This window comes from Silene latifolia, chromosome 11, assembly GCF_048544455.1.
Source record: "Silene latifolia isolate original U9 population chromosome 11, ASM4854445v1, whole genome shotgun sequence".
NCBI classification, from domain to species: Eukaryota; Viridiplantae; Streptophyta; class Magnoliopsida; order Caryophyllales; family Caryophyllaceae; genus Silene; species Silene latifolia.
In genome coordinates this window covers 69,540,169-69,556,624 of record NC_133536.1, presented here as the reverse complement: position 1 = coordinate 69,556,624, position 16,456 = coordinate 69,540,169, and the positions used below count along the sequence as shown (strand labels likewise).

At 41.2% G+C, this 16,456-nt stretch overlaps 1 protein-coding gene across 1 annotated transcript; it reads right to left on the bottom strand.

Moving 5' to 3' along the window:
* Positions 1-11,769: 11,769 nt before the first annotated feature.
* LOC141613521 (uncharacterized) lies at positions 11,770-12,680 on the bottom strand. Its single transcript, XM_074432260.1, has 2 exons — positions 12,332-12,680; positions 11,770-12,191 (listed from the first exon to the last, which is right to left on the bottom strand). Exons 1-2 carry the CDS (start codon positions 12,678-12,680, stop codon positions 11,770-11,772), a joined length of 771 nt encoding a protein of 256 aa, XP_074288361.1.
* Positions 12,681-16,456: the final 3,776 nt, after the last annotated feature.

Sequence of the window (16,456 nt, the reverse complement as noted above, 5' to 3'; positions counted from 1 at the left end):
TAGGTCACATAAACGAGAATCGCATCAAAAGATTAATTTCTACTAATGTGATTACACCATTTGATTATCAATCATTTGGTACATGCGAATATTGCCTACTTGGCAAAATGACTCGTAATCCTTTTAGTGGTAAAGGGACTCGAGCTAGTGAGCTATTGGGACTCATACACACCGATGTGTGTGGACCAATGAGTATCACCGCTCGTGGTAATTATGACTACTTTATAACCTTCACCGATGACTTAAGTAGACATGGGCATGTATATTTAATGAAACATAAGAGTGAAGCGTTTGAGAAATTCAAGGAATTTCAAAACAAAGTAGAGAACCAATTGAACAAAAAGGTAAAAGCACTACGTTCCGATCGTGGTGGTGAATACCTAAGCCTTGAATTTGATTCACACTTGAAAGGTTGTGGTATTATATCACAACTTTCTCCACCCGGAACACCACAACTCAATGGTGTTGCCGAAAGGAGGAATCGAACCCTACTTGATATGGTTCGATCCATGATGAGCCAAACCGAGTTACCGAACTCATTTTGGGGATTTGCGCTTCAAACCGCAATTAGATCTTTGAACAATAGTCCCACTAAATCCACCGAAAAGACTCCATATGAGATGTGGACGGGAAAGGTTCCCAATATATCCTATATGAGGATTTGGGGATGTGATGCTTACGTCAAGACTAAAGCCGACAATAAGCTTGCCCCAAGATCCGAAAAATGCACCTTTGTAGGTTACCCCTCGCATTGTCGAGGATACTACTTCTACAAACCTCAAGAAAACAAAGTGTTTGTGTCTAGTGAGGCTGTCTTCTTAGAAAGTCAATTTATTTCTAAGAGACAGAGTGGGAGGAATTTTGAACTTGATGAAGTTCAAGAGCCACAAACCGAGGTAGAGACGCATGAAGATGTTCCTTCGTCGTCTAACGCGGTAGTACCTCCTCCACTAAGAAGGACGGGCCGAGTAATTCGCCATCCCGATCGATATGTGGGACTTATCGAAGAAGATGGAACACTCGATGTGTTGCTTATGGAAAGTGACGAGCCCGCCACCTACAAGGCCGCAATCTCTAGTCCTAATTCCACCTTATGGCTTGAAGCCATGAAGTCCGAAATGGATTCTATGCATGAAAACCAAGTTTGGGACTTGGTAGATTTGCCTAAAGGGGCAAGACCCCTCCAATGCAAATGGATATTCAAGTTCAAAAATGGCATAGAAGGACATGACGATGTCTACAAAGCTAGGCTAGTGGCAAAAGGATTTACCCAAGTCCAAGGTCTCCATTATGATGAGACCTTCGCCCCTGTAGCCATGCTAAGATCCATACGGATTTTGTTAGCGATCGCCGCATTTCATGATTATGAGATATGGCAAATGGATGTCAAAACCGCTTTTCTAAATGGGCATTTAGAAGAGGAAGTGTACATGATACAACCCGAAGGTTTTGTTGATTCTAAAAATCCTAACAAAGTGTGCAAGCTTAAGAGATCCATTTATGGTCTTAAGCAAGCATCTAGAAGTTGGAATCATCGATTCAATCATGTTATAAAAGAAAATGGTTTCACTCGAAATGTTGAGGAACCATGTTTATACATGAAATTCAGTGGGAGCAATGTTATGTTCCTAATCTTGTATGTCGATGACATACTACTCATTGGAAATGATATTCCAATGTTGTCTTACTCTAAGAAGTGGTTAGGTAACCACTTCCAAATGAAGGATTTAGGAGAGGCACAACGCATATTAGGTATCCGGATCTATAGAGATAGACCCAAGAGGATATTGGCACTAAGTCAAGAGTCTTATGTTGATAAGATTCTTCGACGATTCAGCATGGACAAATCCAAAAGGGGTTTGGTACCTATGGTAACCGGAACGATTTTGAGCCAAACTCAATGTCCCTCCGAACCCCATGATGTTGAACGCATGAAGTTGATCCCTTACGCTTCCGCTGTTGGATCAATCATGTATGCCATGATATGCACACGTCCTGATGTCTCGTATGCCTTGAGCATGACGAGTAGATATCAAGGAAATCCAGGTGAGAGTCACTGGATTACTGTCAAGAACATCCTTAAGTACTTGAGAAGAACTAAGGACTCTATCCTTGTGTTTGGAGGAGACACTGAGTTGCGTGTTACAGGATACACGGACTCAAGTTTTTAAACAGATAGAGATGACATGAAATCACAAGCTGGTTTTGTTTTCATGCTCAATGGTGGTGCCGTAAGTGGAGAAGCTTCAAGGAAGTCAGAATCATGGATTCGACAACGGAGGTGAGTACATAGCAAAGATCGGAAGCGCCAAGGAAGCTATGTGGATCAAGCAATACACGGAAGGTCTAAAAGTAGTACCTACCGCCGATGATCCCATCACTCTCTATTGTGATAATAGTGGGACGATCTTCCAAGCTAAGGAGCCAAAGTCTAGTAATAGATCTAGACATGTACTTAGAAAGTATCATGTAATAAGAGATTTCATTGAAAGAAAGGAAATTGCGATTTGTAAGGTTGGGACGGATGACAACATAGCCGATCCGCTCACCAAGCCTTTATCGCAGGCTAAGCATGATGGGCATGTTGCGTCCATGGGACTTAAACGTGTACCAAATTTTTGTTAGATTTTGAAATGAAATAAAAGTGTTGTTTTTGTTCATGTTCATAATCGCATTTGTCTTTTATCTTTAATTATACTTTGTTACATCCAAACGGGTTGTAGAGACAATTGAACCCCGTTAAAGTGAACATGGATTGACATTGTTTTGCCCATAATTACTTATATGAGGTGACGTCTCGAAGTGACTAGAGTGTGAGGCGATTGATGGCAGGTTCAAGTGCCATACAGTCATGTGAGATGACTAGTCGATCACATAGGCAGACTGTTAGGAACATTTTGTCGGGCCTAATGACCGCTTATAGAGTTCTGGCAAATTTATATAGCCTGGTCGTGGCAAGAGCTACTATAGTATTCTAAATGAGTCGATTCTTTTGACTAGAGACTATTCGCCTAAGATGGCACAGTTTCAGATTAACTTTGATTTGTGTTACTACGACCTTCGTAAATGGGGTCAAATGGGCATATTTTGGGTTATGATGGCTGTGGCTAGCCGAAGGGAATGAGTGCGATAGGAATTGTCCACCCCTTGTCAGGGTTATAACAATATCTCAGGGCCACTCGAGGAGCAATGAATCGGAAATGCGTGGCCACGCTCGGAAGGTATCCGTGGATAAATCCGGTCAATCGATTATTCTCCGGATCGAGGAAACCACTCTCGATATGATCACTTGCAAGTACGACCTGAAAGACACCTTGCATTGAGTGGGAGATAGTAATAGGACAAGAGAATTGGTGACGCACACTTGTCGAGGACAAGTGGGAGATTGTTGGGAAATGTGTCCTCAACAATAGTGCGATCACATGATTTAAATATCGTTATTAAATCTGATTTTAAAGAATACAATTGGGAAGTAATATTGTTACTGTCAACTGGTCAACATATATCGGTAATGATTGGCTGACTAGAGTTTGACATTACTGTCGTGTGACGGTGGTGATCAGTTGACCCCCTAGGTCATACCTATAGGGCGATACTCTTAATTAATCATTTAATTAATCGTATAATGTTACGAGTTAATTAAATTACTTGAAAAATTGACGGACAATTTTGGTAGTAAAATTTACGTATCCAATTGAAATATGATTAATTGAGATACGGTCCGAGTAATTGAATTGTATCATTACTCGGATGAAATAAATTGTTTAATGTAACAATTAAAATGAATGAATTATTATAAATTCAATCAGTTGTAATTTATAAAGTGGTAAAATATTTTGGCACAAGTAATTATGAAATTACTAAGTCGATTTTTGTATGTGACGTATTTTTTGATAATACGTTGATTTTTAATATGTTAAAAATACATAACAAATATATGTGACATGTGACATGTAACATATAGACAATTGACAAAAATAATATGGACACCATATTATGTAAAGTGCCGAAAATAAGAGGAGGAATGGACTTAATATTGTGTTTATATTTTAAATAAGAAAACATAATGATTAAAAAGTAGTCTAGCCATGCAAGCCTATGAACATTGTTAAGAGCAACAATTTCATGCATTGGCTCTTTCCCTCCTCCACTCCCACCGGTTTTTGGGAAGAAAAATACTTGAGATTTTTCTTATTTTTTGCCTAAATATTCACTAAGAGGTAGTGGATGATTATTCATTCTTTTACTCATCAAAATATAAGATTTCTAGAGAGACAAAAACTCTCTCTTCTTCTTCTCTCCCACATAGCCGAAATTATTAAGGGTATATAATAATTTTGGGTCATTTTTCTACTAGATTAATATTATACTAGTATTTATAATATTAATTAGATTAAGTGTTAAGCCTTGGGTATAAAGCTTGGGGAGAGATCTTATACTTAGATCTTTGTTCTTCCATTGGAAAAGCTCAAGAACAAGAAGAGAAAGGTGATCTCTCTTGTGCCCAATATAGCCGAAATATTAAATGTAAGGACATGTTTTCTCCTCTATTTATATTATTGTTTGCATGCATAAAATCCGTTTTAATTTTATGACAAATTAATGACATATATGAATATGTTAATATGTACATGAATCTACATTTCCTTCAGTGTCGGGTTTCATATTGGTGGTGATTGAGGTTGAGTTTTGATTGGAGGTCAGAGGAGAGTGCAAAAATGGTGGTTGGTTGTATTGATTAAGGTGATAATAGTGAAACGAATGCAGGTGATTTGATTTATGGATGAATAGGACTCGGGTTTGGCCTGAGTTGTCGCATGGTGATGTGAGGCAAAGGAGCAGACGTAGTTGGGTTGGAGTCGTGGTGGAGATTAATGAAGGCTGATTTCTGGGTTGAGGTCGAGGAGGAAGGGCTGGTGCGGGTTTGAGCTGCTGCTGCTGTTGTTAAGGTTGGTTGCAGGTTGAAGACGGAGATGAATTGGTGATGTTGATGGTAACATTAATGCGGGTTTTCGGTGTAGCTGCTAGTGATGCGAGAATGATGATGGAAGAGGAGGGGGTTGCAGCTGATGTTGGTGAACTAATATGGTGTGAGGAATGGAGGTGCGGGTTTAATGGTGATGAAGTTGGTGCTCGGTGGCTGGTGATGACGGGTTGGTCATTTGTCGAGCAAATCACAGGGACAGGAGGGTGTCGTTGAAGCTTACAAGCTGGGCAAACAAGTAGCAGAGATGGCAATTTGTTTGGCGAATTGGATTTTGGTGTTTGTTTGTTATGTTGGTTAGTCTAACGGAGGAGAAGGGATAAGGGAATTGTGATTTTGGTAGAATAGGAGGCCAACCTTGACTTTTCTTGCCCATTATTCAATGTTTAACTTCGTTTCAGCTCTCAATTTCCCTTCCATTATTCGCGAACCCGGCTCGGTTTATGACCTTGCTCATGAACTCGTACCTACAAGATCGCATAGTGAAACCCAAATTCCGACAAAAATATACATTTATTCGCGATAATTAAAATTAAACTATTAAATACTAATATCATATAAAAACCCGACTAAATATTAAATATAACTAATGCAACTAATTATTATAAATTAGTAAATAAATGAGCTATGAAGTCATTTAACGCACACAAAATCGAGTTGAATAGGAGTAAAAATATGGGTAAAATACGACTAAAATGCTACTCATCACCAGGGTACGATATAGTTCTCTGAACATATCGGGGAAATATCAGGCTTAACAATTGCCCCTTTATCATCTCATTGTCGCTGAGTAGGGTCAGTAACGAGAAGATAAACATCATTAAGTAACTTATTTCAGACGGTTGAGTGTAATTATTGTAAAGAAACGGCTAGTTGATTTAAATGCGACAATTGTCTATTTACTGCAACTCCCAAAATAACTGCTTGCAACTTGCAGTAACCCTAGGTTTTCACCACATTATAAATACTCCTTTTACTCTTGTTTCATTCTTCACCAAAAACCTGATTAATTCTACTGAAATCCTTCTTATTTATTCTTCAATCTTCATCTTCAACCTCCGTCCATCTTCCCATAAATTACCAAAAAATAAAACAATGGTTGTAAAAAGGAAATCAACTAGGGGAGCACTTGCTTCTGGTACTCCTGATGTTCCAAACCCTGAACAAACCTCTGAAAATAAACCCGAGTCTTCTGAAATTCCATCGGGTACGTACTCCTGCTATGGAGATGGTGTCTATATTTCATGGCGACTTTGAATTTAAGCCAACAAAAGCACTTAGCGAGCACATTAGCCTTCCCAACCGTCTCAAACCTGAGTTTGAGAGTATTTTAAAGGATAAGGGATTTATCCCTGCTGATTGTGATGTCTGGATCCCTGAAGATTAACCGATCAGGGCTAACTGGGCTTTTCCTGGTTGGTTCTGTATTCATGATTGGGCTTTTAGGGCTGGTTGCAAATTGCCTCTCTCCTCTTTGATGATGGAACTGGTTAAGGAGATTGGTGTTCCACCATATCAGATCATGCCTTTAGTTTGGAAGGTGGTTCATTCAATCGTGTTTCTGTGCGGGAAGCATAACCCGTCCTTCACTTTAGGTGACTTGAAAAGCTGCTATCTTTTGAAGACCCATAGTCCTGGTAGGGTTAAGTTCACGACTAGGCCCTCGACTACTCCTCTTTTCAGCAATTTGGACAGCGGCGCTAATAAGAATTGGGCTGCTGGCTATATGTTTATTAGGACCAATTTTGTTGGGCCTGGCCTGACATATCTCAATTATGATGCTTGCGTTACTGGTAAGTTCTTTGTTATTTTGTCTTTCCTGCATATATATTGTTAGTAAAAAAGGAAAGCAGGAAATATTTAACAGAGTGTACCTTGCTTTTCAGTGGACGATTGGGTGAGCAATGTAGATTATCCTTCCGAGAGGGAAACTGCTTTCCTGGCTCTTCCTTCTATTGAAAGGTCGTGGCCATATTATAGTGGGGCTGCTCATTTTCCACGTTGCTTAAAAGCTAAAAATGTCCCCAGGGCTCTCAAGTCTGCCAAGCCTGCTGAGGTTTCTATTTCTGGTAGTACGCTTTCTTCCCTTTTAGTTTTTTACTCAAGGGAGTCTGTTTGTAGTGGCTTCATCTTTATTACTATTACAGTGTCTCATGTTGCAGATACAAAGTTATATTCTAGGCGTGGCAGGTTTGGCACGACTAATCTAAATGCCAGGCTTGCTCAGATTAAGGAAGAGGGTTCTCTTGGCAGTGGTGGTCTTGGTACTGAAGCTGACAAGCCAATTAACCTGACTGTTGTTCCTGTTGTCCCGGATATTCCTGTTGCACCTTCTGTAACTGTTGAGACATCTTCCGCAACTCAAAAGAGAAAGCAGGATGCGGCTGGTATTGCTCCTCCTATTAGGGAGGTCAAGGCTAGGGTGGATAATATGGATTCTGCTAGGGAGAAGATCCAGGAGTTTGCTACCTCTATCTCTCCTTCAACCTTGTCGATCCTGTTGAATCTTCTACTAAGGCAGTTGCCGTGGTGGATCATGCTGTCAATCGTGTGACAGACGCTCTTGCATCTCTAGGAGACGTAGCTTGATTCTTCTTTTAGCCTGATTTTTCTTTTTGGCAGCTTCTTGACCTGTGTTGTTGATGGTTTGGTTTTATTTTCATATCCAGGCTGCGATGACATGTCTTCTCAACGCTTATCAATCTACTTCACTGGTGGCCAGGGTAAATTCACTTGGCTCTGAATTTGATAAGTTGAAGTCTGAGTTTTCTTTTGGTCAGGCTGATTTAGTTGCTGCCAGGGCTGATTTGTAGAGGGCGCAGCTTGAGCGTGATGCTTCCAAGTTGGAGGCCAGATCTGCCAAATAACTGTTGCAAGAGGCTTTGGAGAGGAATGCGGAGCTCAACATGGAGAAGGATGATTTGGAAGGCAAGCTTGATGATGCTGCTTTCTACTTCTTTATCAGGAGGAAAGTTGCTGCAATGACTGAGCCTGTAGAGGCTAGAGCTAAATGAGACCCTGAAGCTGAGATGGCTCTAGCTGCTAAGAGGTATCCTAACCTGCACAACCTTGGTGAAGAGGAGGCAATGGACTCTCCGGTGGAGCAGGATGTTGAGGTTGCCAAGAAGGCTGAGGGTGATGTTGCTGATGCTGCTTATCAGGAGAAGTAGTAGTTTTTAAGAAAGTTTAATATCTTTGGTTTGGCCCATCCAGGGGGGATGTCCCTGGATAAACCATCTGATATTTTTGTGCCTCTTGTCAGCGAAGGTATCCCTGACAAGTTAAATTTTTTGTTGCCTTTGTCTCAGGGGGTGAGGGTTTGGTATTAATAGCAAGTTTGCCTTTTTGGCTTGCTTTTTATTTCTGGATTTGTCATTTCGTTGCTTCTTGACTTGGCAAATTTTACTTCAACCTGTTAACCTGTTAAAAAAGAGTTTTCAACCTATTAACCTGTCATATGTTTTATTAAATTCTTAATCATATGCAGTTTTTCTGTTATGATTAAAGTGGGTGGGATCTGACCTGACTGGAGGGCTTATGTCCCGTGCCTGACTGAAGGGCTTGGTATTCGTCATGTCGGGAGGACATTTGGACGGTCTTCAGGGTCTCTCACCTTCTTACACGTCCAGTGGTTCATCCAGCAGTTGTAGAGGTGTGCAGTAAATACCCGTGTTGAGCAATATTCATGCCCGTATTTACCGTATCTGGTGTAGGTCACCACCCTTCGTTTGGGCACGACAGGGTGCAGAAATTTTTTTGAAAGGTACTTTGAAAAGTACAGCTATAATAGGGTAGCCCTCAATCCTTAAGATTTTATTCAAGCAGCAACAATTCACGTATAATATTTTCAGGATTCAAATATTATATTCAAGTATGTATAAGCAAAGTTGAACATATACGTTTTTTCATACAGGGTACACATAGAATTTACAAATTGATCATATAAGGCAGGCAATTTTATCAGGCAAATTGAGCAAAAATCAAATAGTTATGAGTTTAAATTTGAATTTTACCTTGTCAGGATAGGGTATAGTTGTTTTCATTTCAAGAATCAGTATATGAAATAGTTTCAAATGAGTTACATTCCAGGACCTTGGGATCATTTCTCCTTCTAAGGTTTGTAGCCTTTATGCTTCCTGTCCGACGATTGAGTCTATTAAATATGGACCTTCCCATGCAGGGGCTAATTTGCCTGCTGATTTTTCTTTTTTGTTTGGGAATACTTTTCGTAGAACAAGGTCTCCTTCCCTAAAAAAATCTGATTTTGACATTCTTGTTATAACTTTTAGTTACTGTTTGTTGATATGAGGCCATCCTGATTTTAGCAGAGTCTCTAGGTTCTTTTGTCAGGACTAAGTTGTCTTGCATCAGGTCGGCATTGTCTCGATGTTGTTTAGGCTGTATCTTAAGGTTGGAACGTGTACTTCTGCAGGGATGACTGCTTCACAACCATACACCAGGGAATAAGGTGTCTGGCCTGTTGATGTTTTTGGAGTTGTCCTGTCTGCCCATAGTACTAGTGGAAGTTCTTCGGCCCATCTGCCTCGTCTACTCTTTAACTTCTTTTTTAGGCAGTTAATGAGTACCTTGTTGCTTGATTCAGCCTGACCATTTGCTTTTGAATAACCAGGCATTGAAGTCACCAGGTTGATATTCCATTCGTCACAGAAAGCCTTGGTCCTTTTCCCAACGAATTGAGTGCCATTGTCGCACACTATCTCTGAAGGGACTCCATATCTGCATATAATATTTGTCCTGATGAAGGATATTACTTCCTTCTCAGTAACCTTCCTGAAGGAATCCTCTTCAATCCATTTGGAGAAGTAGTCAGTCATGGCTAACATGAACACTTTTTGGCCTGGTGCTACCGAGAGTTTTCCTACTATATCCATGCCCCACTTCATAAATGGCCAGGGTATCGAAATTGAATGTAGTAGTTATGATGGCTGATGAATAATCGGGGCATGTATTTGGCAGGCTTCACACTTTGCACAATATTCTAGACAGTCAGTCCTCAGGGTAGGCCAGTAATAGCCAGTCCTGAGTACTTTGCTTGCCAGGCTTCTTCCTCTTTTATGGTTGCCGCAATATCCTTCATGAATTTCTTGAAGTACTTGTTTGGCTTCATGTGGCTCAAGGCACCTTAGATAGGGTCCAACCTGAGATCTTTTAAACAGAGTGTTATTGATGATGGAATAAGAAGAGGCCCTAATCTTAAATGCCCTGGCTTCGTGCCTGCCCTAAGGTAGTATGCCTCAGGAACCAATCATAGTACGGTTTAGTCCAGGAGTCACTGTCAGTGTTGACATGACTAACTTGTTTAGGTTTGCTGATAGCAGGTTCAAGTATATGAACAATATGTATCTTATCAGAAATAGCAGGGGTAAAATTAGAACCAAGGTTGGCCAAAGCATCAGCTTGGGTATTCAGGTCTCTTGGTATTTGCTCAATGTCAAATGAAACGAATTTATCGCAATGTTTTTTAGCATATTCTAAATATAAAATCATTTCTTCATCCTTTGCTGTATAAATTCCTTTTATTTGACTTGCAATAAGAAGTGAATCAGTTTTTACCTTTAAGTTTTGAACACCGAGGTCTAGAATACCTTGAGTCCTGCTATGAGGGCTTCATATTCAGCCTTGTTGTTAGTAGCTTTGAATTCACAACTCACAACCTGGGCTATAGTGTCCCCTTGTGGTGATTTTAGCATTAATCCTAACCCTATCCCCCTTACGTTGGATGCCCCATATGTGAACATAGTCAACTACTGGTCCGAGTTTTTTTTTTCTAATTGATTGACTTCCTTGGTCAGGTCTGATTCTAGGTTAGGGCTGAAATCAGCTACAAAGTCTGCTAAGGCCTGTGATTTGATCGTTGTAATGGGTTCAAAGGTAATATCATAGGTACTAATCTGGACTGACCATTTGGCCATCCTGCCTGATAGTTCAGGTTTGCGTATGACAGCTTTTATGGGTAGGTTGGTCTTGACTATTATAGGGTGAGACTCAAAATAAGGACGGATCTTGGCACATGACATAATCAAAGCTAAAACATACTTTTCAAGTAAACCATACCTCATTTCCGCATCTAGTAGGCTTCTACTTACATAATAGACATGGTGTTACTGGCCTTCCATTTCCTTTACCAAGGCTGCACTTACCGCAGTTTCAGTGACGGAGAGGTATACTGACAAGGGTTCTCCCTTTTCTGGTTTGGCTAGTAAAGGTGGAGATGAGAGATATAATTTTAAATCTTGGAAGGCTTTTTCGTGTTCAGGAGTCCATTGGAACAGCTTATTTTTTTCTGAATAGGTTGTAAAATATTTTACACCTTTCAGATGATCTGGATATGAACCTGTTCAGGGCAGCTACCCTTCCTGTCAATTTTTTAATGTCTTTGACAGATTTATGTGACTGTAACTCTAGTATAGCCTTGAGCTGTTCAGGGCTTGCTTCTATGCCTCTTTTGGTCACCATATAGCCTAAGAACTTCCTTGTAGAAACTCTGAAGTGGCATTTTGCAGGGTTGAGCTTCATGTTGTATCTTTCTAGAATTTGAAATGCTTGTTCCAAGTGTTTCACATGATCTTGTGCATTTTTTGACTTCACCACCATGTCATTAATGTAGACCTCCATGGTGTCCCCAATCTGATTTTTGAACATCATATTGACTAGGCGCTGGTTTGTTGCCCCTGCATTCTTTAGACCGAATGGCGTGGCAGTGTAACAGTATATACCCCGGTCAGTAATGAATGCAGTACTCTCCTGGTCAGCAGGGTACATCTTTATCTGATTGAATCCACTGCATCCATGAACGTGAGCGTTTTGTGTCCTCCTATTGCATCTACCATGGCATCAATATGTGGAAGAAGGAATGGATATTTCAGGCATGCTTTGTTTAAGTCAGTGTAATCTACACAGACTCTCAATTTGCCATTCTTTTTCAACACGACCACTACGTTTGCTAGCCATTCAGGGTACATTACTTCATTGATCATGCCCATGTCAAGGAGTTTGTCCACTTCTTCATTGATAATGGTGTTTCTTTCTGGTGCAAACTTTCGTCTTTTCTGTTGTACAGGCTTGGAAGATATGTCAATATTAAGCTTATGAGTGATAATATCAGCACTAATCTCAGTCATATCAAAATGAGACCAAGCAAAACAAGAAAATTTACTTTTAAGGAAACTTACTAACTTAGGCCTCACTGAATTAGGGCATCAGAGCCAACTAGAACATACCTGTCAGGGTACTCAGGGTTGAGGATTACCTGATCTGTTTCCATCTTGGGTGGCGCCACATATGTGCTCCTGACAGGGTACGGTAATTGCTATGCGAGGGACTTACCTGCCTTAGAAGGCTTTAGGGCCTCGGTGTAGCATTCCTGGGTTGACTTATGTTCACCTTTAATAGTTGTCACTCTCCAATCTGTTTGTATCTTGATGCACTGATGATAAGTTGAGGGGACATTCTTGACATTGTGAATCCAAGGTCCGCCTAGGATGACGTTATAGGAGGATAGGCAGTCCAGGACTCCAAATCTTTTATAGGATGCAACGCCTTCAACATAGGTAGGAAGATAGATTTCTCCCAATGTGTTCTTTGTCTCACCACTGAACCCTACCAAGACAATGGACTTCTTGGTGATTTGATCCTCTTTGATCTTCATTGCTTTGAGCACGTCTAGCATGATCATGTTCAGTGTGCTGCCTCCGTCTACTAAGAGCCTCCTTACATCGTGTGGACATAGCCATCTACACGCCAGGCCAATCTGTGGACGTATATCGGTCTTTTTGAAAGCCACGCTCAGCGGCGTAAAAATGCTTTCGACCGGATCGTTTTAGATCGGTCGGTTTCGTCTCGGTAAGGGTCTCGAAACGATTAGAGATGTTCGGAGTCGCCACCAAGCATTTGTGGGATGCCTGGAACCCGTTCGAATTCCACTTTATACCTCGGTCAAATCGAAGCACAAAGCAGCGTTTGACATAGGTACTAAAGATAAGGAAATCGTCCCTCTTTAGCATCCTATCTCTAGAATGACTCTCGTACGCCCTGGATAAAGTCGTCCACTATCCAAAGTTTCTGAGTAAGAGGTGAAGGTACGTATTGGGAAGCGCTTTAATCAGACACCCAATCCCGCCCGCGTTTAGCGGCCTCCATTGATCGATCTTGGTTGGTTGAATGCAAAAGTTGATAAAACGGTTTAAATGCATGAATGCGCATCCAATGATTTAAACCTAACATGTGAGAGCTTTCTAAGTCGGTTGATTTAATCCAAGTATCAAGTATAAGATGTCTAGTTGGATTAATGGTTAATTTGCATGCAAGACGGAAATTAAACATCCATTTACCGTATTAGGTTTAGGGTGCATAACATGATCTATTTGTCTTAGTAAGGCATTTTGCAAATATGGTTTTGGATAATCAAATAGTCATCTGATCCATCCTATATCCGGGTTAACCGGAGTCGGGATCATCCTAGACTAATGCTGGAAGGGAACAGGCCCTGTACCAGACGGCTATATGAGGCGCGAGCCAGCCGGCGGTGTAAGGGGCCTCCCTCTTGTTTTGAAAATGAGAAATGGAGAGCCTGTTTAGGCGCGGGTTAGCCCACGGTTTATGTGCCGTGTTCTGACCTTTTAGAAAACATTATAAAACGTGTTGGAAATGGGTATTTGAACCCGGTTTGATTTGAAGGGGTCGTTTTAGACCGCATTTGTTGATTTGAAGAACTCGACTCGAATAATCGTCATTATTTTGACAATATTCGGTGTCGGGTTCGATTTGACAAACTTGACATGAATAGTTTTGAAAATGATTATGGACTAATTGTTTTAAGTCCATTTGAATGTAATCAGTCGGTACTCATCATCGTACCCGGGTTAAAATCCGGCATAGTATGTAGAACCAAGGATGACTTTGTGTTGGTGACTAATATGTTTGTTTAAAAATGTAAAGAAATGAAATAAAAGGCTTTAAAATACCTTCTAAATGTCATTAACCAAATATTATCACCGAAACACGGATTTAACCGTCATGGTATGAGGAACCAAGGGTGAAAAATGCTTTATGGTTAAAACATGTGAAATAAAAAAACAATGGTTCGAAAATACTTGAAATGGTGAAAACCAATTACAAATGTGAAAAATGGATTAAGGGAAATAACGAGAACAAACACGGTTGATCTCTGGTCTGAGTACCCCATTTAGGCGCGAGCTAGTTGGCGACCTAAGGGGCTTCTGCCTCAGACCAAAAATCAATTTTGGCTCGTTTATTCCATGTTTTGGTTCATGTTATGCATGTTTTAGCATGTTAGAGTCATGAAGCAAATGAAAACATAATAATAGAGGATTTTTACACCCTCATACTTACATGTTTGGTTATGGCGAGTGACCGACGTAAGTGTAACAACTCGTTTGATCGGAAAAAACTCGGTTTAAAACCGTTTTGGTAAGTAAAAGAGTGTTTTAAAAGCTTAGTGATGGTGTAGTGGTCGAAGTGGTCGGTCAAGTGATTTAATGCGCGATGACGGTACCAAACAATGTGTAAGGCTCGTGTTTACGATCGGTAGGTCGTAAATACGCGTCGGGTTGTGACTTAAGAAGTCGAGTCGAGAATTTTAAGGGAGAAAAGAGGGGGCGGACACTCGCATAAGTCTCAAATGGGTGGCATTTGAGGGGTATTTATAGGAGAATGAGTGGTTGTGTGAGTTTTGAGCGACGTGGCCACACTGGGTCGCTCAAAGAGGCGCGAGCCACGTCGCGGGTCTTCGAGCTGTGTTGTCACTTTCACAACAAACGCAATCATGATTTGTTCTATCCTAGGTTTTGTAGTCACATGTTTGGTACTTGACCATTCATGAATCCGGGAAAACTTAAGGTAGAAGGTTTGAAATGTTTGGTTTTTGTGTTTGACTCGGTTTGACTCGTTGGAGTCGGGATTTGAATTTTTGAGTCGGTTTTTGGTCCGGTGTCGGTTTTGACTCTAGTTAGTGTCATTGCGACCCCGTCGTCGTGCATTAAACACTCCAGGTATTTTTGAAATGTTTTGAAATGTTTTATTTTCGAAATCGTTTTAAGTTTTCCGACATAAAGTTGTACACAAACTGTCGATCAAACGCCGCGATTCCAAAACATGTTGTAGTCCGATAATCATCGGGTGTTTGTTGGAGTCTCGGCAGATCTTGGGTATCTCTGAGCCCCCACTTTGACTGAGGCTTGGACAGGGCGAAAGTCAAAGTAGAGCCCCCAGGTCAATTGAAGATTACAACCTGGAGACCCAAGCGACGTCGAGGCGGCTGGAAAGGATTCGGGCCAAGGACCTACCGTCGGGAAGGGCGACGCCAAGGCGACTCGAGGGTACGAGTCAAGGACCTGTCATCGGGAATAGTTTAGAGTCTGTCGATTATCCGTGTGGGTCGTTTAAAGTCCGTTAGACTACGTACAAAGGCTCGCCAGCCATAGGAAGGAGTCATACCTGAGGCATATTCGGATATGTCCTTGCACGTTTGCGGACAAAGGCTCGCCAGCTGATGGTAAGTAAATGTACCCGAGGCATCTTCGGGATCTGTCCTTGGAAGGTTGCGGACAAAGGCTCGCCAGCTGATGGTAAGGAAATGTACCCGAGGCATCTTCGGGATGTGTCCTTGAATGGTTGCGGACAAACGCTCGCCAGCCGATGGTAATGAAATGTACCCGAGGCATCTCCGGGATCTGTCCTTGAATGGTTGCGGACAAAGGCTCGCCAGTCGTGATAAGGGAATGTACCCGAGGCATCTTCGGGATCTATCCTTCGATGGTTTGCGGACAAAGGCTCGCCAGCCATGATAAGGAAATGTACCCGAGGCATCTTCGGGATCTATCCTTAGATGGTTGCGGACAAAGGCTCGCCAGCCGTCGGTGAGGTCGGTTAATGGACCATGGGAACAGCCGCGTCGAATGGGCTCATTTTAGAAGTAGCGAACTCGTGATGCCGCTGTGGGAATAGTGAGTATGGATTTTCACTATCACTGTTTTTGGAATGAGCGGGTTCCGCGAGGAAGCCCCCCTGCTGGCACTTGAAAGAATAGTGAATTTGGCATCTTCACCATTCGTCGTGCTTCTTTGAACTTGAAGTGGCGGTTTTGATCGCCGTTTGTTTTAATTTTGAAAGAAAATAGCAAATTTTGAGTTTGCTATTGCGTTTGAAGTGACGGTTTATATGCCGCCGTTGACATTTGATGGAAATAGTGAATTTGGAATCTTCACTATTAATTGAAGTGACGCTTTATGTGCCGCCGTTGACATGTGAAAGGAATAGCGAATTTTGAATTTTCACTATTATTTTTGAAATTTTGAAGGGCAATGGTGAATTTTGATTTCACCATTATTTTTGAAATTGGCGGTTTTGATCGCCGTTTGCTTGAAAATTCTCGAAAATAGTGAATTTAAATTTTCACTTATTTGTTTTTGAGAAAAATGACGACCTTTAATA

Excerpts from the sequence above, each read along its gene's own strand:
- LOC141613521 (XM_074432260.1), bottom strand. The coding sequence starts at position 12,680 with ATGATCATGCTAGACGTGCTCAAAGCAATGAAGATCAAAGAGGATCAA. Across the intron at positions 12,192-12,331 it reads CCTAAAGCCTTCTAAGGCAG|TGAGGCCTAAGTTAGTAAGT; the intron begins GTAAGTCCCTCG and ends GCCCTAATTCAG.